The sequence below is a fragment of the Rhynchophorus ferrugineus genome, unplaced genomic scaffold (genome assembly GCF_030347505.1).
Source record: "Rhynchophorus ferrugineus isolate W39M unplaced genomic scaffold, kcgeb_rfMv2 rfM3, whole genome shotgun sequence".
Lineage (NCBI taxonomy): Eukaryota > Metazoa > Arthropoda > Insecta > Coleoptera > Curculionidae > Rhynchophorus > Rhynchophorus ferrugineus.
In genome coordinates, this window is record NW_027472582.1 from 18,708,792 (window position 1) to 18,734,762 (window position 25,971).

The following is a 25,971-nucleotide window of genomic DNA, read 5'->3' on the forward strand; positions in this document are numbered from 1 at the left end:
GTCACTCGCTAGTCGGTAGGCTTAATGCCGAGGTGGTTCGAATCCCACGTTAAACAGTAAGTCCAGTCCAGAAAAACCCTCGTTAGTAAAAGGAGACTTTAAGACATAAAAAAACAAGTCAAATTAAAATAACAATTTATTTTCGATTTATTACAAGAATATTTCAATAAAAATTAATTTTTTCCACAATTTTAGTACGTCCAACAAAGAATATTGTGTCTAGAATAAAATCAATAGAAAGCCACCTTAATAATGTATAACTTTTTGTCGCTATGGTATATATTCAAATAAAACAGGTTAACATTGGACCATCCCAATAATACAAACACTGTGTTATTGATTTCCTTTTATAAACTAATTAATATATTTTGATTCATCTATTTATAACATATTGATTAAACCATCATTTTAATTCATATAGGCAATTTAATAGGTAATTTAGTATTGTAATTCGGTGAAACTTACTGAATATGCAACTCAACTATTATGTTCCCATAGGAGCATTTGCGTGTTAGATAATGTGGTGAACAGTTTGTTATAATGTTAGTCGAAATTATTGATGAATCATTTAAGTCACAAAGTACTAATGGAAAAATCGTGAATATTAGGTCGGTCAACTTTTTTATAATTCCATCCTGAGTTTTTAACGTTTTTATTCTAAAATCTCCTACGATTATTTACTATAAAATTAATGTGGCTAAGGATAAAATTAAATCATAATGAGATTTAAAGAAATTTTGCGAAAACTCCTCAACACATTTGACTGATTAAGTGGTCGTTCCAGGTAGAGTTTTACAATATTTTTCTATAATCACTAACATAAATTTACATCGATTCTCGTATAGGATTTGATTAAAAGAAAAGATATGTTATACAATAAATGGTCTATTGATTTATTTTTAAAAGGTTAATTATTTCGATGTTGAAGATATTTTCTCCCTTGACTGAAAATTGATAGTTTCACCTGAATAGTGTTAGAAAGTGGTGGTAACTTAACAATATTTTTGGAAAAAGATAATTTTCACCATATAGTAAAAGAGAAGCCATGATTTTAGTACCGGTTTTAAAATCGTTTTATTTGTAAAATATAATCAGAGACTATCGAATAAATGCTATAAATTTGCGTAGAAAAGTGAGAATAGTGATAACTGATATTGTTTGTTACTAATCGATAATTATACCTTTAAAAAAATAACTAAATGTATGTAAACATAATTTATGTCTAATTTATGCAAATGTAAAACTACGGTTTTAACAAATTGTCACCCAAAAACTTCAAACTTCTTTAACATGACCGCTGACTACCGATCGCATTCGATTTTCGATACCGTTAACCTTCCAAAAGATTATCAACAAGAAACATTTTTTATATTTGTGATTGTTAGAATGAGATCCACTTATTAATGAATAATATGTCTCTTCTACAAAATAAAAGCAAGTTTGAAATTGTTGAAAAAAGTTCGAATGGTTCTTATGTAAACAAGAATAGAAAAATTATTTTAAAATAATTTGTTAAGTCAATTAACTTTATTATCGAAAACAAAAAAGCCGGCTTAGTTGGCGCAGTGGTCAAGGCGGTAAAACATTTCTCCTACTGTTGCGATGGGCGCGTGTTCAAAACCTTTTAAGGCATGGTTGTATATTTGTTTAAAACAGCAATTGTCCATAAGACAAGAGTCTAAAATCCGATAAGGAAAATTATCCCACTCACGCCAATAAACAGACCGGGTAAGACCGGATGTCTTCTGGGAAGATCTCTGAATTGGTCACTTGCCAATCAGTAGCCTTAATACCAAAAACTATAGCTCGGAGCCCACGTTAAGCAGTCCAAACAGATACAGATACATCCTAGTTGGTAAGAGTGGGACTGAACTTTTTTTTTTAATTTATTTAACTAGTAAAAATCTACTAAACCTACCAATTTTGACCTACTAAAAAACTAACATATTTTCCACTGAATCACTAAGTGTTCAAACATTTCAAGATCAGAAGGTTTTTCTATTTGAGACGTCTAATCATTTTATCCATATTTAGAAGTCTAGACGCTTCCGTGTTCTGGACGTGGTTCTGAAATCTTCTTTGATGGGAATCGGCAAATCTTCTGATAGTGTCCACATCCGTATCAATTTCTAGGTCGTGATGGAGGTCAGAAATGCATACATACCAAGGCGCATTCAGAATATACTTCCGCACCTGATTTTGAAACCTCTGAATTACTTGGACATTGGAGTCACCGGCGCAACCCCCAACCGAATTCCATAATTCCACACTGGTCTCAGTATTTGCTGATACAAAATTAGTTTGTTATAGATTAATATATGGAAGTTTCGGCTAAGCAACCAATATAGTTTTCTTAAACTTGATATTGAGTTCATCGCCCTTCTTTTTTATATGCTCTTTGCATCTGAGGTTGCCACCCCGATTAATACCTAGGTATTTTGCTCTGTTGGTATGTGAAACTTGTACAAAGTATTCACAGTAATAATCCCTTGAATACAACCTCCTTTGCCTTCTTTGGCTTTTCGAATCGATTTTAATATCTTCATTCCACTCAAAATAATGTCTTTGGAGTGGTCTTTTAGGTTTATGGTTTATCATGATAAAGCAAAAATTATATAAGTACGGTGGTTTAATACGAATATTCACTGCTGTTCAATAATATTCATTGTTGACAGTTTCGCCCGTCGATATTTTAATTTATTAATCACATTACATACAGCAAATTCCATAGTCGAAATATATCACTTACCATCCATTTCCATTCAATGGAAAATACGAAATCTAATCAATCGCCTAACTTTCTATTATGGGATCCTCAGTCGCATCCTACAACAGGAATTTCTCTATAAATACAGCATATTGATCTTCGAAGCGGTCTCTGTCAACATCCGTCGTTATATTAATGGAATCTATTATTCGAAAATAAGTCATTACATCTATTTGGATTTAACACTTCAATCAGGACGTTTCATCAATGTTACACTGTTACGTTCAAAATATGCTATTATGCAGGCTCTGTGTTCTTCTCTTTGATCGTTGGCGGTATTAAATTCTTATCCATAATAGTTATTCGATTTCATTCGAACGTTTCTTGAGAATCTACTCTTTGAATAGACACCTTGATCGTTTAATAAGGAAAAATAATATCATCACAATCCATCTATTATGCTTCAAAAAAAATATTCACCTTTATGCATAAATCATATAATATTTAATATCATTATGAACATTATTTTTAGCACTGTTATGTATATAATATATTATTTGTAATAAGTAGTAAGTAAACCAAATGTATATATGTATGTTTCAACCAAACAAACAAAAAAACATAAACGAATCCTATTTGCAAGTAAATGTTCGATTAAAATTGCGATAAATTAGTATTTCTGAGAAATTTCATTCTATTTCCGCTAATTTCGGCGAAAATTTTATTTAATCTTTCATATATTTACCCACAGTTTTGGTAGCATAATGTTTCTGTCTTTGGCAATTCTTAAATCACCCCTAGAACTTACTACAGATGTTTCTACTGAACAAATTTATTTTCAGATAATAGCAAATATTTGGTTCTACTTATAGTACGAGAGCTAGTAACGTAGAAAAAAACAAGACTTTCAGGTAAACGAATATTTTGACATTTGATCTTTTTCACTCTCTCGATCAGCACCCGGCCCACCTGGTTGACGGCAGGGGTTACCTTTCCCAGTGCGCATCGTATCTATAACTATTTAATTAACTAAATTATTAATATTTATAACTATTTAATTCATTGCCAAACATTTTTATGCCGGCGCTGACCGAGAGAGTGAAAGAGATGATATATCAAAATATCAGCTTACCTGAAATTCTCTCTCAAAAGTATTGCTAACTCTTGGACTATTATATATTCTCTTATAGTTATCAAGCAAGGTTTGATTGTCTATTGAGAAAGACATGTGTGGCACGCCATTGTTTTATAAGCCCTTTAGTTAACAGGCCGGTTTCACCTCGAACAAAGAAACTTAGAAGCGCATCTCCTATGTTAAAATTGGTTCTAAGTTACGCTCGGAATTCTCGTGTGGGAGCGCTTACGCATGCGCCGTATAACAGCTAATTACGGCGGGAAATTAAAAAATGTTTTGCCGGAATTTTAAAAGTTTGAGCAGGAAATTTAAAAATTTATAGTAAAAAATTTTAGCGGGAAATTAAAAAAAATTCTTTTCATTTTACTGGGAAAACTTATTGTTATTATCTTCTCTATAATATTTGGTTCTACTTATAGTACGGGAGCTAGTAACGTAGAAAAAAACAAAACTTTCAGGTAAACCAATATTTTGACATTTGATCTTTTTCACTCTCTCGATCAGCACCCGGCCCATCTGCTTGACGGCAGGGGTTACCTTTCCCAGTGCGCATCGTATCTATAACTATTTAATTAACTAAATTATTAATATTTATAACTATTTAATTCATTGCCAAACATTTTTATGCCGGTGCTGACCGAGAGAGTGAAAGAGATTATATATCAAAATATCAGCTTACCTGAAATTCTCTCTCAAAAGTGTTGCTAACTCTTAGACTATTATATATTCTCTTATAGTTATCAAGCAAGGTTTGATTGTCTATTGAGAAAGACATGTGTGGCACGCCATTGCTTTATAAGCCCTTTAGTTAACAGGCCGGTTTCACCTCCGTGACAGAATATGGGTGGTACAACTGCCAAAGAGGCCTATATTAAATTCAAGGTAGCCCATTCAAGTTTATTTCTTCATGCAAACTAGAGACTTAGCTTATTTTGGGATATAGGGAAGTAAATAAAATAAACATCTACTTCGTTATTTTAGAATCAGAAATCAGCTTATACCAGTCTCATCATATAGTTCTATGATTCTTCAAGCTAAGTGCGATATTGATAATTTAAATATTTATCTGCTTTTTTGTATATTTTAAGGTATCATTTTACCAACAAGGGTTTATCTGGATTGAACCTACTGTTTAACGTGCACTCCGAACCACGGTCCTCGACAATAAGCCTACAGACTGGTGAGTGGCTGAGTTAAAAACAATTCCAGAAAACATCCGGTCTTACCCAGCCTGTTTACTGGCGTGAATAGGATCATTTTCCTTGGGGGATTTTGCAATCTTGCCTAATGATTCAAACCCGTGACTATCACAACAGGAGGAGGACCGTCTGTCGCCTTTACCACTATTTTACCGCGCCAATCAAGCCGGCTTATCTGCTTCTGATTTGGAAAAATTTGCTGTACTAAGTATGTATTTTGATTTGGACACTTAAATATGGTAAATGTAATGTACATATACCTGAACAATACATATATTATTAATATATGTTTCGTCTAATGTTTTTTTATACGTTTCTACCTAGTTAAGCATCATCTACGTTAAGTGTAACATTCTATACGGTGATTCGTCTCATGATTCGATTTTTTCTCATTCGCTCTGATACGCCATATTTTCAAGCACAAATGGATTTTGTTGAGATGAAATTCCTTGCGGTTAATATTGGATTCTTGCAGGATGATAAAATCGCCCTATCGTCAGCATGGTATTTATTAATGAATACATAATTTTTTTAAAATATATTTTACGTCTTCTTTTACCAACAAGGGTTTATCTGGACTGGACCTATTGTTTAACGTGCGCTCCGAACCACGGTCCTCGACATTAAGCCTACAGACTGGCGAGTGACCAACTTAGAAATCATTCCAGAAGACATCCAGTCTTACCCAGCCTGGTACTGGATATATAGGTTTTGCTAACATATAATTCAACTACTTAATGATACGCTGATATAGATTTAATTTCTGAAAAAGTTTATTAAATAAAATGAATGAAATAAATATAATATGCAAAAATAAATATACCTATAAAATATAAATATTAGATATTAAAAAATCAAAAACAAATGAATTTGGAGAAAATCAAAATTACTTTTTCAGTCTTTTCCCTTTTCCATATTTGTTTAGTGTCAACAATTTAATCTATTAAAGATCTATCAAAGTTCTGTATTTTGGTTATCTTGTACTGAAAGGAAACTTTGAGACACTCCCTGTTAAAACTATGTTTACCCAAAAGTATACAACGCACCTTATTATTTGTAACATTCTATCTGGAAAATCATTATGTGATGTACAATTCAAAAGTTTTAATTTTACATGTTTTAAAGATATTTACAAAAATATATTATACTATCCCGGTGGAAAAATCTGGATAAAATAAAAGACCGACAGTATAATAAAACAATTTTCTGGGGTATAAGATATTGCCTTGACTCGTTTATTCATATAGGAATATCTGGAATTGAAGTTATAGAGCCATCCCCCGTTAGTATAAAATGTAATTTATCTAAAGAGCCCCCATGTTCATTCTCTTAACAATTTCCTAAAGACGAATGATATGAAAGCTTAACTTATGATGAGCGCGTCAAATGATTAATCACTGCATCCTCCTTAATACATTTTCCATATCTGCAAAACAGTTAGTGTTATTTCTCTACTCATACACGTTAACCAAACATTATATTCTGAACAATAACACACATGTTCATAAAGCTTTCACACTCTATAATACAATTCCCTACAATTAAAGTATATTAATTGTATACTGGCCTTCAGTGGTTTCCTCTTTCATCACCCTTACATATGGTAAATTTAATATACATATACCTGGACAATACATGCAATGCTTTTTTAATATATGTTTCTTACTAGTTAAGCATCATTTACGATAGGTGTAACATTCTATACGGTGATTCATCCCATGATTCGATTTTTTCTCATTCGCTCTGATACGCCATATTTTCAAGCACAAATGGATTTTATTGAGATGAAATTTCTTGCGGTTAATATTGCATCCTTGCAGGATGATAAAATCGCCCTATCGTCAGCATGGTATTTATTAATGAATACATCATTTTTTTATATATATATTGTAAGTCTCCTTTTACCAACAAGGGTTTATCTGGACTGGACCTACTGTTTAACGTGCGCTCCGAACCACGGCCCTCGACATTAAGCCTACAGACTGGCAAGTGACTAACTTAGAAATCATTCCAGAAGACATCCGGTCTTACCCAGCCTGGTACTGGCGTGACTGGGATCATTTTATTTGTCGGATTATATATTCTTGCCTAGGACAATCACAAATTTTAAACATTCACAAACATAAATTTACGACCATGCCCCAGCAGAATTCGAACCCGCGACTATCGCAACAGTAGGAAGAATGCATAATTTGTTCATTGTCAACAAAATATTTACTGATATATAGGTTTTGCTAACACATCATTCAACTACTTAATGATACTCTGTGCCGAATATTTTACAACATTTAAGAATATAGTTTATATTATTTATTTATCTTCTCTCCAAGAGTCGTGATTCAATGCCCTGAATATTCTTTATATAGTATTATTAACTTATTTCATATCTACTAATTAATGACAATTATCAAATGTAGTTATCAGGTTCATAGTCATCAAAAATTGCAATAAAGTAAAATTAACATTTAGAATTAATAATGGTTAAATTTCTTTACTTACGAAAGTATTAACAGTTATCAATACATAATACATTTTTATTAGCAATAAAATGAGTTCATTCTGAAACGAATTAAAAATGTTAAATACAGAGAAAACTGGACGAAGAGTAATAAGAAATATGACCTGCAAATTTTTAAATGAAGGAATTTCATAATTGACGCGAGGCACTGAAATCCCCAACGTAATAGAAAATAGCGCAAATACTTTCCCACGACATTTTCCAATGCGATTTTGTTCAGGTGATGCCTTTCTCAGTTGAGCTAAAATTTGTTAAATATTGATTGTTGAGATAATATTTAAAATTTCATATATATATATATATATATATATATATATATATATATTCATAGAATAAAGAAACTTAGAAGCGCATCTCCTATGTTAAAATTGGTTCTAAGTTACGCTCGGAATCCCCATGTGCGAGCGCTTACGCGTGCGCCGTATAACAGCTAATTACGGCGGGAATTTTAAAAATTTGAGCAGAAAATTTAAAAATTTATAGTAAAAAATTTTAGCGGGAAATTAAAAAAAATTCTTTTCATTTTACTGGGAAAACTTATTGTTATTATCTTCTCTATAATATTTAAAACAAATATTAAAACAAGATAATATAACTATTAATGGTTCTGTTGTACTATTTTTTAAAATCAACTAAATTAACAACCTACCTAAATTGAGGTACATTTTATCAAATATAACAACTGCAGTTCGGTCTATATACAGTCAAGTTTCTGAACTAACGACCAAAATTAGAGGTCTACTACTCCAGTAGCAAAAAGGAACCTTATTCAGTATCTGCACTAATGTTCTTCTAGTAGGCAAGCAGAATATCTTCGATAACAGTTTATATCTTCTGCCACTACATTTTAATTAGGATAAAGCCATTAGTTTTTCAACCAACCTGAAACGAAACTGATGGGACAGGCTGAGTTATCTGTAAATGAACATATAAATTTCAAGTTAGAACCTCCATTCTCTAATAATAAACATAAGTTTCTTATTATATACTTACTTCTGGGTCTTGTTGGGGTAGAAGAATCTCCTATATATCTATCAGCCTCAAAAAACATATGTGATTTAATATTGTCACTGGGGGCATATGTTCCTTGTCTTGTAGTAAAGGTAAAGAATCTCGAAAGAGAAATATTTCAATATTATTTCATTATTATTTAACAAAATATTTGCTATCTAAATTACTAGTAGGAATTACATCTTGTTTCAGCCATGGCTTTCCACATTTTGGTCTATAATCCTCATCTTTAAAATAATATCTTAAGGTTTTAATATAAAAAGGATTTCTTAAGATTTTCTTTTCTTATAGTTTAGGTTATAGGTTTTCTTTTAGTTATAAATCTTAAAGTTTTCTTTTGAATACACTAATAAATTAAAATACACAGAATAATCTAAAGTAATTGTCAACTATATATAAAAACACATACCGAAAAACTTGACGTAAATAAACAATACAAATTATATCACCTAAAAATGGCCGTTAACTGTTAGGTTAGAATTATTAATACCGATGCCGAACGAGAGAGAATACATCTACCTGTTAAAGTTTTCATTTACATTTGACCGCGTAACGGAGATTCCAAAAAGCTTTAACGTGGGACCCGATTTTTCTATATAAATTTCTCTTCTAAATTTCTTTATTCTATGTATATTTTAACCTTTAAATGTAATTTCTTTGTTTTACAGCTGACAATAACTATCATTGTTACATATATAGCCATAGAGTAATGCAGAGAAAACTCAATAGGAGTCTCTGGCGAAAAGTTTTGCTTAGCCCAACATCCAGATGGGGTTAAATCGGCCATTCAAGTAACTTGATTAGCTAATTCAAATCTGCATTTTAGGTACCTGTGAAGAAACAATTCGATGTGAAGACATTTGATTGGCTCTTTGATAAAGTTTTCCAGGCAGGTGCGGCACGTGACAACCCTGACGTGACTTTTAATTGACCAATAAAATTTAAATAAAAACAATTTAATTTCTGAAAAAGTTTATTAAATAAAATGAACAAAATAAATATAATATGCAAAAATAAATATACCTATAAAATATAAATATTAGATATAAAAAATCATAAACAAACGAATTTGGAGCAAATCAAAATTACTTCTTCAGTCTTTTCCCTTTTCCATATTTGTTTAGAGTCATCAATTTAATCTATTAAAGATCTATTAAAATTCTGTATTTTCGTTCTCTTATACTGAAAAGAAACTTTGAGACTTTCCCTGTTAAAATTATATATACCCAAAAGTATACAGCGCACCTTATTATTTGTAATATTCTATCTGGAAAATCATTATGTGATGTACAATTAAAAGGTTTTAAATTTACATGTTTTAAATATTTACAAAAATATATTATACTATCGAGGTGGATAAAATAAAAGACCCACTGATAGTATAATAAAATAATTTTCTGGGGTATAAGATATTGCCTTGACCCGTTTATTCATATAGGAACATCTGGAATTGAAGTTATAGAGCCATCCTGCGTTAGTATAGAATGTAATTTATCTAAAGAGCCCTCATGTTCATTCTCTTCACAATTTCCTAAAGACGAATGATATGAAAACTTAACTTATGTTACTAAACTAAACTAAATTCATGAGCTCTAATAGATCCAAAAAAAATCCAAACTCAGAGTAGCTGCGGCAACATTGCGACGTTTCGTGACATTTGTAATTTTGACATATATTGGCTATAGTCAATTCAAAATAGCAGTGACATTTAGGCATTTAGCAGTAGATTTAGGCTCTAACATATAACAAAATTTTAATATAAATAAAATAATTGAACAACTATTCTATTAAATATAATTTATTTTAACATTATAATACATCAAATACATCGAAGAACTTAAAACTACAATTAATTTTACAGCCACAATAATTTATAGGTTAGAGTTGGTTTATTATATATACATTAAACTTTTTTCCACACTAGTATCGATAGGGTTCTAGACGCGTTTTTCTATGTAGTGGTATCCCCCGAAGGCCTAATCCAGTTAATTAACAATTGTATGTCTGAGTAATGTATTTTGCTTTCCTTAGAGAGCATATTTATGCTTTACGCTTAGTTGCTCTTGTTTCTTTCGATGCAATGTATCCTTGTAAAGTCATTATAATATTACTACATTTCCCTTTAGTTTGCCCTGTTACTATCTGTATACATCTTTCTTAATAAAACTACATTTAATGACTGCATCATCCTTAATGCATTTGCCATATCTGCAAAACAGTTAATGTTATTTCTCTACTCATACATGTTAACCAAACGTTCATGCATATTCTGTACAATAACACACATGCCCATAAAGCTATCACACTCTATATTACAATTCCCTACAATTACATTCTTTTGATATTAATTGATATTAATATTAATTGTATACTGGCCTTCAGTGGTTTCCTCTTTCATCGCCCTGTCTTGGTAATCGTCAGCATTGAATCATAAACCAACATTCTTCAAGTTTTATTCAATCACAATTACTTTCAGAAATACTAGTCAAGTTAATAACCAAGCTGTCTATTTCCAATCTATTAAAAACTTGCTCAAGATTCTACCACTTGTCAATTTCTTCTTCAATGTGTCCGATCGAGCTCATACAAACCGAAGGTGTTATTTTCGACAATGCCTCTTTCCTTAAATCCAGACAGTTCTGGTTTGAATATCAACTCAATTGGATTAAAAATGTGATAAGGGGGGAGACATAATACTCTGTGGGCATAACATTCAGTAATCTGATCTACTATGTATATTTTTTCAGGCTTAATTCTAAAAATGTAAATTACATAAAATGCAATTAAATATTTCATTTATATTTACCGAGGAATAATTTGAAATAGTTTATTCTTTAACATGATTTCCTCGAAACTTATTTTATGTACTTTAAGCCATTCCTTAATTGCAGCCTTTGTTGATGAACTTGTTGGGATTTTCTCCACCATAACAATAATTAATTGTTCCTCCAAGTTCTTTAAAAGATGATTTCCAAACTATTGCAAATACAAGTTATGGTTCATTTATTCATGGTAGTCATCCTTTGACTTAGAGAAACACTAATTCTGCACCAGGAATAAAGCCATTCCTGTTTCCAGCATGAAGAACTATATGTCTACAATGATTAAATGTTATGACTAAAAAAACCTAATCGATAGTTATTCCAACGTTTACCTTTTTCTATGAACCTTTGTTGTCTTTATACTATATTTATTATCATTCGCCATGAGTATCCCAATGTACCATTCTGAAATATTCATGGCTCTTTTTAATATATAAATTGATATAATTCTTCCTTGATTTTGTTACATGTTTTTAAAAATTGTATTATTTTAAAAGCAATCTCTGGAGGGTTCCATTAAAACCATTCGTGGGTTATCTCACCACTTAAATCCTAGATTATCCAACAATGTATGAACGGATGTTCCACATCTGTGAAATAGCTGTATGTCTTTTAAATCTTTGTGGATACTTTCCAAACTAACAATTTTCTCTGAAATAAATGTATTAAATTATGTAATGTAAAAACTACTTACTGTTTTACACATTTCGTATATTTGATCTCTGAAACACCAAGATTGATCCTGATTCGTCACCTGTTTCGGATAAACACGGTTCCTTTTTATCAAATTAAAGGTTATATTATTTTTATTTTTTGAGATATTTTAGTGACCTTGTCCGTACTAATATAAAGTGCAGCTGCAAGGCGCAAAAAAATATTTTCAATAAAAACAACGTTTGCCGGTTTATGACCCGTAATTATAATATTTTGAAGAATTTTCAGAAGTTTGGCAAACGGACAACTTTTGCAGGTTCGATCCCTTACATGTACGTACTTCGCTAACAGCATTCTATCTCTTTTTAAATAAAATAAAATGACAAGGATAATATTGTCGGACTGTAAAACGAATTTACAACTTTAGAAGGACATATGTTGACACTCGTGTCACTGCTATTTTGAATTGACTATATATATATAATAAAGCTTTATAATATACTTTTATAAAAATAATTGTTTATTTAATGGAAAAAAGTTCCATTAAACAGTTTTATTTCAAAATAGTAAATATTACTGCTTTTGATGTTTTAGCATGTTTCTTAACAGGCCTTTCCCATGTTTCAATCTATTCATGAAAGTGTTATATAGAAATAGGTTATGTGCTATAAAACAATTTTTCAAGATAAGCGATTGTGTTCCTTTCCGAGTATTCAACGTATTTTTGATTCATTTCTTGATTTAATAATATTAATTATGATCCATAAATATTTTACTAGGTTTAAACAATTTTAATGTAAATGTTTAATTTTGATGTTACTTATAAATAGCATAAATGAATTAAAATTAAATATCAAACCTGTTGAGACAGTTAAAAGGTCTCATATTATTTGATTTGTCGTCTTATTGCCCTTAAATGTTCACAATCCGTCGTCTAGCTCAAAGAATCATGTTAATCATTAAGTTCGGAAAACCTCTGTTTTAATTTGACTTTTATGTAATTAAGAATATCAAGAATTGTATGCTAAACGTATTTATTAAAAACAAGACATATAAAGCATGGTTATAATTAAAATATGTACGCTAAAAGGAATAAACAAAGTATACCTTAAGAATGGTAAAAGACAATAAGTTCTTGCTGCATCGTAAAGTTAGTAAAAGAATATAATATTTTCCAAAAATGTTATCTGTCGATTTCTACCACTCTTATGATAATTTCAGTGGTTTGAAATATACCCAAACATGAATGGAGACAAGAACGTAAGATCCAAGAAAGAACAATCATTCCAGTCAAACTGGGCGAGATCAGATATATACTGAGATAACCTCAGTTGGTTATTCACCAATTGGTAAGCTTAAGGGCGAAGACTTCAGGCTAACTTAGTTAGTTTACTAACAAGAAAGACTCGTTAAGTGAATGGTTTTTATTAAGTATACAATTGTACGATATTCAGGACATAAGTAAAGCGGCATAATTAAAATATACATTATAAAAAAATACATTATACAAAAATACAACACTTTTCTATTACATTTTAAACAGTTACCATTAAATTTAACGAACAAAATTGACCTTATATAACAAATTCAAGTGTATCTTTAAATAAGAACTGTACTTAGTTCATGTAAATGTGTATCGGCACATCCGATATAAAACAAACACACAGGATATAACATATTCCGTTTATTGTGGGAAATAACAACATCTATTAATTAAATTGTTTAGTGAAAAGTATACAAACTGAAATGAAAATAAAATCATTATGTTTACAATACGCGACAAAACAGCATTCGTAAATAAAACAAAGGACGAAATGCCAGGTACAGGCTTTCAAAAATAATCGACTAATTTATAAATAAAATGAAACTGATTGATTAATAAAAATTGCACAGTATCGTTTTATTCAAAAATATGAGTTGTCAATGATTTAAATTGATATTGTCCATAAAATATAAAATTAATTAATTATAACTGGTACAAACTTTTACTGAAAACGTATTAAGTTACCAATCAAGTGATTTAGAAAAATATACTTAGCCAGCATAGATATTTATACATTTCCAGATTGTTGTTCCTTATCAGATTTACATATTGTCTAATTACTAAACCTTTGAATACAAAGGGTCCATTTAAAAGAAATCTTAAAAATTATCAATCTTAGAAAGAATCAGAAGAAGTGATAATCACTAAAAGAAATATAGAAAACAGGATAGGGCTGATTAAGCGCTTCAGGCGGTCAATCTTATATTTTTATTTTTTAAATCTTATATTTATTTAATTTTATTTTGTATATATATATATATATATATATATATATATATATATATATATATATATATATATATATATATATATATATATATGTATATATATATATATATGTATATATATATATATATATATATATATATATATATATATATATATATATATATATATATATATATATATGTATATATATATATATATATATATGTATATATATATATATATATATATATATATATATATATATATATATATATATATATATATATATATATGTATATATATATATATATATATATATGTATATATATATATATATATATATATATATATGTATGTTTCTTATACTTATTATTATTTCGGTACTTAATTTTAAAACACTCTTTGGTATTTTAATTTGAGTTATTTTGTATGCTTCTTTTAACAAAGTTTTGTATCAAGAATCGTCGCAAGGTAGTTTAATATAGGTATTTTGTACAATGCATATTTATTCGTATATGAAGTCTGATTGTAGGCGAATTCAATGTGCACTGATTTAGTCTCGTTGACCTTTATTCTTCATGACTGGTTCCGCTTATTTATATTATTATTTGCCTATTATAGATTTCTGGTTACTTCTTCGCTATTGTCTCCAATAACAAGTATCACAGTATCGTTAGCAAATGAAATCATAATAACATTTTCTATTTGTCGTATGTCTAGAGTACGTAAAAAATCAGGACCCAAAACACTACCTTACGGTGCACTTGCTCTTGTTTCTTTCATTGTTAAGTAAGCTTCTTCTTGATGAATTCTAGATATCCTTGCTGAGATGTAGGAGTTCAAGGTATAGTTTTTCTCTTCGTAAATTTTCCTTTTTAGATATTCTTTTCTCTGTAAACCTTTTTCTCCTCATAGGCTTTCCCAATAATATCTGGGATTCTATGTAACTGGTAGATTGTTGAATGTTTGCTCATAGTTTTATAAATATTTTCTGTTTTTGTAATAACATTCTTGTTTTTCTTCAATATAATTTTAGACGACGTATTTCTAAAATACCTGAAGGATAAATTACTATATCAGACTTCTTTTTGAAATCTCACATGTTATATTCTTTAGGCCTTTGAATAAGAATTATTTCCATATTTTCCTCAAAAAAAGGAATCATATATGTAGATCTAATACGAAAATAATAAGAATGTTATCATAAATTAACATTATAAATACTTATACAGCAGATATGTTAAGATGAAATAATGTTGAAGAAGTAAATACTCTAATAGATTCAAAGGAATCTAGAGAAACTCGAAGAAATTTTTACGATAAAGTTTTAATTATGTTATGTTATAATGAAAGCAATCTAACGTCTTCTATTTATAAAACAAATAAATTTTGGAATATAAAGGCTCTTATGACAAAGAACGAAGTTAATCCCTTGCAAAATCAGAGTCTTGACGAAATTATTCAAAATATATACAATTTAAATATCAGAAGATTAACATTTCAAAAAGATGTTAAAAAAAACAATGAAGAAATATTTAATATTACTTAAATTTATTTTTTAACAAAATAGGGTTGAAAATGTTAGTTGTAATATAACTTGAAAGTTACTTTTAGAAGAGATGTCATATCTGGAACAGATTTAAAAAATGCCAAATGATATCAATCATATTTGTAAACCTAATACATATAAAAATGTTACAATAATAACATGATAAAACGTTCTGAACGTTCGCAAATAACAAATTTAATTAAGAATATTAAGCACAAATTAACATTATAAATATTTATATAACAGATAAGATGAAATAATCTTCAACAAGTAAGTATTCTAATATATTCAAAGGAATCTACGAAAACTCGAAGAAGTTTTTACGAGAAAGTTTTAATGATGTTATGTTATAATGAAAACGATTTTACGTCTTCTATTTATAAAACAATCAAATTTTGGTGTAAAACCGCTATAAATACAAATAACGAAATTAATCCTTTGCAGAATCAAAGTCTTAAATTATTCAAAATATATACAATTTATATAATAAATAATTAGAAGTGTTTACAAGTAAATAAACAATATTAAAAATTCACTATTTTGACTTACGCTTCTTAAGTTTTGACATAACATTTTTCTTCAAGCTCTCTTTTAAAACTAAAAAGTGATTTTTCAAATATCTTTTGAATGTTTTATCAAAATTTTATTTAGATATACGACCCGAACATTCCTTTAACATCTTGTCTGGTATCTTAGTGAAACTTACCAGGTGTTACCGGAAACTCATTACCGTTTTTTCGGAAAAAAAAGCTACATAATTTTCAAGAAAATGGAAAAATGTATTTATTCAAAGTATTGGCCATTTATTTCTATACATCTTGAGCATCTTTCAGGCAATTTATGTATGCCATCCCAAAAAAACCGTTTGTTCTTTTGAGCAAAACCATTCAACGAGCCATTTTCTAACTTCTTCCAAATTGGGGAAGTGCTGCTCTGCAAGCGCGTATTCCATTGATGCGAAAAATTGGTAGTCGGACGGGGCAATGTCTGGAGAGTACGGTGGATGCGATAATATGTCCCACCTAAGCGATTTCAACGCATCTTTGACCGATTTTGCTTTATGAGACGGCATGTTATAGTACTGAAAAATCACTTGATCGTGTCTTCGGGCCCATTGTGGATGTTTTCAACAGTTCGTAATACACCATGCCATTCTGGTCACATCAAACCCAGAGCATTGTGCTGCGACCAAAACGAGTTGGCCTTTGGGGCCGGTTTCGCCAGGTGATAACCATGGTTTTTTGCAGTTTCGCATCTTCAAACTTTTTCGATCTACTAGAACGTTCTTCGTCTTGCACATTTCACCACTTTTGACTTTTCGAAACCTCGTCTCACATGTTTATAAGGTTAGGCGAGCATCGCAAGTTTCTACCAGCAAACGATGACTTTCAGCGACTTTTTTCTTTTGATTAAATAAGAATAGTGACGGTCCGGATAAGAATACGATGGTGTTACTTTCGTAAAATACAACATGTATAACTTTAAAGCTTGATGTCAATAGAACAAAATGACATATGTTTTAAATAATAACGTTACATACCTATGCAACGTTATTATTTATGTTAAGCCTATCGATGTCTATTAGAAAAACTATTAGAAAAGATAATGACTTTCGAAACGACATGGTAAACATTTCTATAGAATATACAAATGGTAAACATTGTCATAATTTTTAACGTTTCAATTAAATTTAAAAAATACGTTTCATCACAATTCGTTGCCCTATTAAACTTTACTCTTTTCAATTATCAGAGAGCATTGAAAGGAAGGTCACTCTCGTGAATTCTTGCCTTGCTTATTTCTGAAGTTATTGTGTTCAGATTATCCATATTAACTTTAAAACTCCAAAGTAGCTTACAAATATTGTCAAACACTGTTTTTAACTTAGAAAATGTCTAATTTTTCACCCAAAAACAAGTATTCGTTTAAAATTTTATAGAAAGTATAAAAATATATGTGTCTGAACTCGACCTAGTACATATCCTTCATATCAAAAATACAATTCGAACACCAAAAGCAACAATACTCCACATCGACTGACTGAAAGATACACATCATCTAATTACAAGGCGATCTAGACGAGCGTCCATATTATCGTTATAGCCGTTATCGAATCTCGTTCTGCCTCACGACATTATAGCTCTATTCAGCGTCAAATCCCTTAATGCTCCCGAAAAGGAGTTGTCGATTCCCCAAATGGATGACGAGCATCTAGCAGTAGAGATTCCCCTCATAGTAACACCAAACACCGAAAAACCGAAGGAGAAAACCCCGAAGAAACGGAAAAAAAGCACCGTCTCGACGCGACGGCAGAGCAAATCGAGCGAGAGCCGCGCCACAACGGACAGTCGCCGCACCACGGGCGTCATTTCGGTGAACAGTCCGAGCGAGGACTCTAACCGAATCCATCCGAACATCATCGAGGGAAAAAGGACCGGAGTAGGCGGTAGCTTGAAATACGAAATTGGCCGCGAACGATCGTCTATCATCGGATTTCCGGTCAAATGGAGTTCGGTACGGATCAAGGGAACCGGTTTCGAAGATAGTAGCAAAGTCAAGGTTGAGCCCTGCAATGGGATGCCGATGGGAGTGGATTATGATAAGTTAAAGAGTCCCACTGGTACTGGACATATTAAAAATAACATAGGAAATGTAAGTATAAACAATATTTAGCTCTAATGTAAGTTTATTTGGTTTTCTATGCATAGGAAAAAATATGTAATAATATTTTATTATTATTTTATCATATTAATATATTTTTTAATTTAAACTTATACCTACATATATTTCTATCATAACTATAATAGTTTCTCCCTAAACTTAATGTATTAAGTCAAATAGAATTGATAATTTCCAGGCAAACTTAGAGAATTCTTACCATTTATATTTTTTGAAAAAAAATATCTATATTTTTGACAGATATTGTTTGAAAAACTATAAAAATATCCTTAGTTTTTTTTAAAACAGAGCAGCTTTAAAATTAAGTATTAAAAATTAAAGCTTCACCCTCACTAGTGTAAAGTAATCTTGATATGGCTAAAAAGAATTATTGATATTTTTTGGAAATATGTATTTTTTAGAAAATCTGAAAATGGGCAAATATAAAGTTTTTATTTTCGAATTTTCAAATAGAATGGAAATAAAAAGGAATTTCAAAATAAAGAAGAAAAATATAAAATGTATAAAAATCGATATCATATAGTGAAAAGAATTATGAAACAGGTTTGAAATCGAATCGTACGTATGGTTTTGTTTGGTTTATAAAAAAAAGTTTTATAAAACAAAAGTATGAATAAAAATCTGGTAAAAAAACACACAAATAGCAAACACACTTATTACTTAAAATATAATTAAATTACTGAGATACAAAACACATCGTTAGTGCATATAACAGATTAATGATATTTATTATTACCCAGCAACTCAGCAAGTAGGTTTAAATAGAGAAAACTACAAGTAAATTAATGTACCTAATACGTAATTAGTCGTATGTTTAATTTAACTAAAACCATAATTTAGAAAAATTTTCTGAAACTGATGTTGCTCACTCATATGCCCATTATCAGGTTTGTTTTCAACAGTTTAGAAACAGACATTATGATACTAATGAATTACAAGATTTATAGAATGTTAACCTAGCTCAATGAACTTTCAGACTGCTTAGCAATGCATAAATCAAGTGTTCCAGATGCTTATATGCTGCAGAGATCCTACTAAACTACTAAAAAATTATATATACATTGTATTTGTAATAACCTAAATGTATTTAATAAGAAACTAAAAAGCAAACCTGCTACGATTTGTTATGAACTTTTTTGGTATGCTGAAAACAAAAATAACATAGAACAAATTCCAGAACATTAAGATCCAGCTGAATGATTTCGTAATAGGCTTAAATTTTTCTGAAGATACTGCTGAGTTGCTTGACTCAAGGCTCTAAAGATGGAACACTTCTGTCAGAAGTGTTATCTTCAAGGTTAAGATATCTTGAGAAAGAGTTTACTCCCTGCTTTATCCAAGAAGGTTTTTATGACCAATATCAAAGATTGGATGGATCCATTACAATATAGCACAATATGACGCCATCGTTTTATAAATTAAACAGAAAGAAGCCTTAACGCAGTTCTGCCTCAGAACTGCGGTTTTTATGCTTCCATCTCTATAGGTCATTCTGTACCTCAAAGAAACTTACAAAAATTTGAAATGGATTATTTTTTGTATCAATAGCATAACAGATATCGGGGAAATCTGTGAACCAAAACTATTTGACCACCGAAAATGAGAAACCAAGAAGTTAGTGAATAGAAACGTTCTACAAGAGCTTTGGTAGCTCCACATAAAGTTCTTTTACCACCGCTAAACATAAAGTTCGAAGCAATTTGTACAATGTAAAATAACACAATTTTTCACGACTATGACGAGTCGTCAAAAAGAAGGGTAGATTACTTTAGGAAGGAGTTCATAGAGAAATTTTTAGGCAATCGTAAAAATCCTAATTCTAACCAAATCATCAAAAGAAACTAAAATTTAACTTTACAGAGAATACTCAATTTAACTAACTAAAATACCATTTCTAGCTTTGGGTTACCTAATGAGTTTCTTTATTACTAGATCGATTATTTTCAAGCAAAATTGGGAGATGTTATTGAAGATCATGATGAACGATTTCACCAGGACATTAAACAGATCGAGAAAAGATACTGAGTATAATTGAGTGTCTCACACAATAAAATTAATATATTTCAAGTCTTTTCTCTTTTATTTTAATGTAATACTGGTTTAAAATAGTTACCCAAATTATCAAGAAACACGTCGTCCTATAACAAGAAAGTCTGGAAGTCATTTTTGGAATCAGCACACCCAAAAACATAAATATTACAGTACAAAACCTAAACAGCTTTTAGAAATAATTTTCAGACCTTTAAAACTTTCATGAACATTTAGTAATTACAAAGATTTTAATATTTCCTTACATTTCTTTTCTTCTTACACAACTGCGATAAAGACAATGGTGTAAGCTACCATACACAACAACGCAATATTACGCCTCACAATTCAAATTCTTAATGAGAATTTACGTTGTATCCCAGAGGATAGCACTACACAAAATTACAGATAGCACCGTCTAACTAAGAGTTATGTTGTGCTCACTGGGTTTTGGTATTTAAATACCCAGATATTTTCTGTTCCATTTCATTACTCTTTGTATCCGAACGGCTTTACCTATTACGGGGATATAAATTAATTCGGAAATATATTCTGCGTTTACTTGGAATTCAATTGAGGCATTGTAAATGTTGATTAATAACAATTTGCAATTAATGAACAATATTTCCTTTTCATAATACGATAACATAACACGTAAATGAAATCAAATTATCGTTAAACGTTATTACTATCAATATAAATACCCTCAATTCAACATTTCTGAAATGAATTTTCAAAATATGTTCATCAGAATCCAAATCTGCTGTGTACGGTTAATATTTAAATAATTTAGAATTAAATTCATGCTTTTTTTGTCAATCAACCTTTTAAATATAACAACAAACCAGCATTATTAGTAATTGCATTTATTTTATTGAATTTTACATTAGATATAGATATGCTTAGTGCAACCTCTCAAATGTTCTGTTGTGCTTGCATCAATACACAAGCAAAACGAGTACGGGATAAATACATCAGTAAGTATTACCCAATTAAACTTAAGTTAACCTACTTATTCTAAAGTTAAAAGTAAAAGTGAACAAGTTCATGTGGTTTGATTCGCTTCAATCTCCCAATTTCCTGCGCGTTGTCCTATATCTATATGGCTTCTACGCTTCTATGATTCATTAACTATATTTTACGTTCTATCGTCAGTAATTAATCGAAGATCTTATTATTGCAATGCGTTGTATTACTACTCGGTTTGATGTTTCAGTCCAATCTAATATTTACACCCCAAAAACCAAAGGCTTTATAATTGACTGATAAACCAATATCTTCCGACTAGCCAGTATGGTTTGAACCTTTTATTTTGAGCCTGATCTGTGAAAATTTAAGGGAGGGACAGTTTGTCGCTTTGACCTTCTATACCTTTTGACCACATGGTACCAATTCTAGAGCATTACCAACTACTGAAGTCTTGCTAGTAAATTTGCAGTTATTTATTTGCGTTTCAGGTCTTAATAAATTTCATATTTAGTATCAAATTTATTATGTATAAGTAGAACTATTGACTGAAACTTGATGCTGAAAACAAAAATAATATGGAAAAAATTCCAGAACATCAGGATCCAGCTAAATGATTTCGTAAGAGACTTACATTTTTCCACAGATGCTGCTGAGTTGTTTGGCTCAAGGCTCTAATGATGGAACACTTCTACCAGGAGTGTCGTCTTCCTGGTTTAGATATCGTGAGAAAGAGTTTACTCCCTGCTTTGTCCAAGAAGGTCTTTATGACCAGTATCGAAGATTTGATGGATCCATTACAATATAGCACAATATGACGCCATCATTTTATAAATTCAACAAAAAGAAGCCTTAAAGCATTTCTGCTTCAGAACTGAAGTTTTTATGCTTCCATGCCTATAGGTCATTCCGTACACTTCAAAGAAACTGGCAAGACCTTGAAATGGGTTATTCACAAAAAATGTTAAAATGTTGTGCATGGTTCTGGAATAAAACAAGCTGACTTTACCAAATTCCCTTGCTTTTTGTATCTTTAACAACAATATATAATCAACCTTTTAAATATAACAACTAATAAGCATATTTAAATAATTGCGTTTATTTTATTGCATCTTATATTAGATATGATTAATACAATATTAATTTGCAAATTAATTTATTACTAATGTTCTGTTGTACTTGCATCAATACACAAGCAAAACGAGTGCGGAATAAATACATCAGTAAGTATTACCCAATTAAACTTAAATTAGGCTACTTATGCTAAAGTTAAGAGTAAAACTCAACAAGTTCATGTGGTTTGGTCCGCTTCAATCTCCCAATTTCCTGCGCGTTGTCCTATAGCTGTATGGCTTCTACGCTTCTGTGATTCATTGACTATATTTTACGTTCTATCGTCAGTAATTAATCGAAGATCTTTCTATTATTGCATTGCGTTGGATTACCACTCGGCTTGATACCACTTGTTTTAGTGCAATCCAATATTTACACCCTAAAAACCAAAGGCTTTCTAATTGACTGATAAACCAATATCTTCCTACTAACCAGTATGGTTTGAACCTTTTATTTTGAGTCTGATCTGGGAAGATGTAACGGAGAGACACGTTGTCGCTCTGATCTATACATTTTGACCACATGGCACCAATTTTAGATCATTACCAACCACTGAAGTCTTGGTAGTAAATTTGCGGTTATTCATTTGTATTATATATAGGTAGAACTATTGATTTTTTTTGGTTTTTAAGATTCTTCTCTCGTACATTTTATGATTTAGTATCATCATCATCGGCATTGAATTACATTTTCCCAAATTTCTTCTGGTCAGTACAATAAGCTGCACGGTCCCCATTCGAAGTCAAAATATATACTACCAAGCAATCAATCATAATCTAATTTCTCAAGCCCTCTATATTGCTTGTAATACTATACGCTTGTAACAAAAAAAAACGTTTCAAAAGGCCATATATGGCGTACACAGAGAATAATGTCAATAATTTGCAGTGAAGTACTCCATTTCCAAATATATCATGTAAAAAATACAATCATCTAGAAAATATAAAACATTCTATTCTATTTTAATTACAGATTACAATGCATCATTACTATATATGATAGGTATTGGTTATTGTTTGTTATAATTTTATATATGTTTACTGTCTTACACATGTTTTAGTTTAAATTACCAAATATATAAATATTTCACTACATTTATTACACAAATTAATTTTTTATCAAAGGATAAACTCAGCAAATATCTAATAAACATCACAAAATGAAATCCTATGTAATAATTCCGCTTTTAAACTTGTGAAAGTTTTATAAAGTTATAATCGAGCAATCTCCTTAACAACATTTATGAACAGAAATAACAAGGTCGCTTCCTCCTTCATGGTAAAGTTCAAAAGCTGTGTTAATTTGGACTTATCTATTATTAAAACTTTAGATGTTTGTGCCTTTACTTCGCATTATTTCCTGTTCTAATTATAGAAATTTTAATTCAAATCATTAATATATTAAATTTTTCATTTCTAATTGCTGTTGGATTTGTAAGGACCTTACATACAATAATACAATATCTATAAACTTGCGTACTTACTCCAAACATTTTAACTTGACATTTTAAGATAAAGTTTTAAAATTTAAAGGCCAACCCCAAACACCCCATGTCGTTAATATTTATCAACAGAAATAGTGAAGATATTAAACTTTATTCCCCTTTATGTTAAAACTTCAGGAGTTATGTCTTTGACTAAAAGTTTTGATGGCGCCCTTTTTTGTTCTAGATTATTTCTGGTCTGTAAGCCTTTAAAATATTGAACAATTTATCCCTGTATTTCTCTTAAATATATTATGATTTGTGTTGAACAAGTATACTTTTGAGTTAAGAAAGGCACAAACAGTATAAAAAATGTAAATGTAGATAATATTGTGATTAAAAACTGGTAAGACAAACTATCTACAAAAATATAAATTTAGTGCTATTATCAATCTGAAATTAAAGGAATTATGAGTCACCACCAGGTCGCTTATTATGTAACTAATTATATTAATATTGTTGTAGCATAGAGTAATATAGAGAGTGTTTAATAAATACAAATAATTTCAGAATAGTTTTGAGTGGTCTCAGCAGGAAGGCGCTGAGAACGTCATTTCGCTGAATTTCATTGGTTAGTTTAAATTACCATTACAGACACCTGTAATGAAAATACTTTATTGGGAAAGCATTTCATTGGTCGACGATTTCATATGCATCATTTCATCACGTTACTAACCTCCGACGTCACATTCCACCGACCAATTAAATTTCAAATAAAACCAAAATGTCAAAACCATTTATTAATATAAAATTCTATATAAATACAAATATTATACAATATCAAGAATCCAAAATATAAGTACATAATGAATATATAATGTACATAAATAAAAAATAATTAAATATAAGTTATAAATAAAAAATAATCCTATGTGGATATATAAATGGCTTCAATCTAATTGAAAACATAACATATCTCGTGGCAAATATAATCAAAATTGTCTATAGCTCTTTTTTCCATTTTTCATATTTCTTTAGTGCTATCAATTCAAATAATATGTATTAAAGTTTCTATCTTTTTGTTCCCTCATACTGATAGCACAGCAGCATAGCTGAAAGTCTGTGTCTCTTAATATTTTACTTACTTGTTCAACCCAAAAATATATTGTGACAAAATATAATTATTTTTACAATGTTATTGTGAAAATTATGGAACGGATAATTATCAATCGTATGATATGCGTCAGAATGAAGAAAACATACCGAAAAGTAATAGTTAGCAACAAAAAATTAAAATGTATGATATATATCAAAATTTCTACTATGCTCTTATTGGTGATGGATTATTGGTAAAATCGAGGAGTTAAAAAGGCAGCTTAAGCATATATTATTAACAATACAATAAAAGAGGCATGATAATCCCTTCTCTATAAAATCAAGCTCAATTTGTGGCACCTTACAAACAATTTTTTAAAGGGTAACAAAATCTTTTGATGTAGTATAATCACATTTACCTTTAATGTAATTTTGCCATCGTCCTATAAGGACACATTTTGTTTTTAAACTGTGTGTAATAGTCTCATGATTTCTCCTGCTGTAATCCTGTAAATAATAATATATATGAACACAAATACTTTATATAAATAACTGTATACGTACCGGGTACAAGCAATGCTAAGTCACACACACACACACACACACACACACACACACACACCCTAGGTAACTTGAGTTGTTTCTTCCAAGGAAAACTAGGTGTGGTTCTTTATTTCCGCACATACACTGCATACACAATACTTTTGGAGATGAAGATACATTATAATTAAATGATAAATAAAAATACTGATTGCATTTTATGTCAGACACATAAAAATGGCGTCGTAAATTTAATTTAATTCAATTTAAGCTTACATAAA

The 25,971-nt window shown here is 30.1% G+C and overlaps 1 protein-coding gene across 14 annotated transcripts in view; it reads left to right on the forward strand.

Annotated features, from left to right (window-relative positions):
* Positions 1-25,971, forward strand: part of LOC143193970 (voltage-gated inwardly rectifying potassium channel KCNH6) — a 310,658-nt gene that overhangs the window by 228,051 nt on the left and 56,636 nt on the right. Inside the window, exon 1 of one of the 14 annotated variants that reach the window (XM_076400474.1) lies at positions 17,922-18,498. The exons of the other annotated variants lie outside the window; for them this stretch is intronic. Coding sequence (XP_076256589.1) covers positions 18,043-18,498 — 456 coding nt within the window. The 5' untranslated portion in view covers positions 17,922-18,042. Of the gene's footprint in view, positions 1-17,921; positions 18,499-25,971 lie in introns of those variants that run through there. 14 annotated transcript variants of the gene reach the window in all.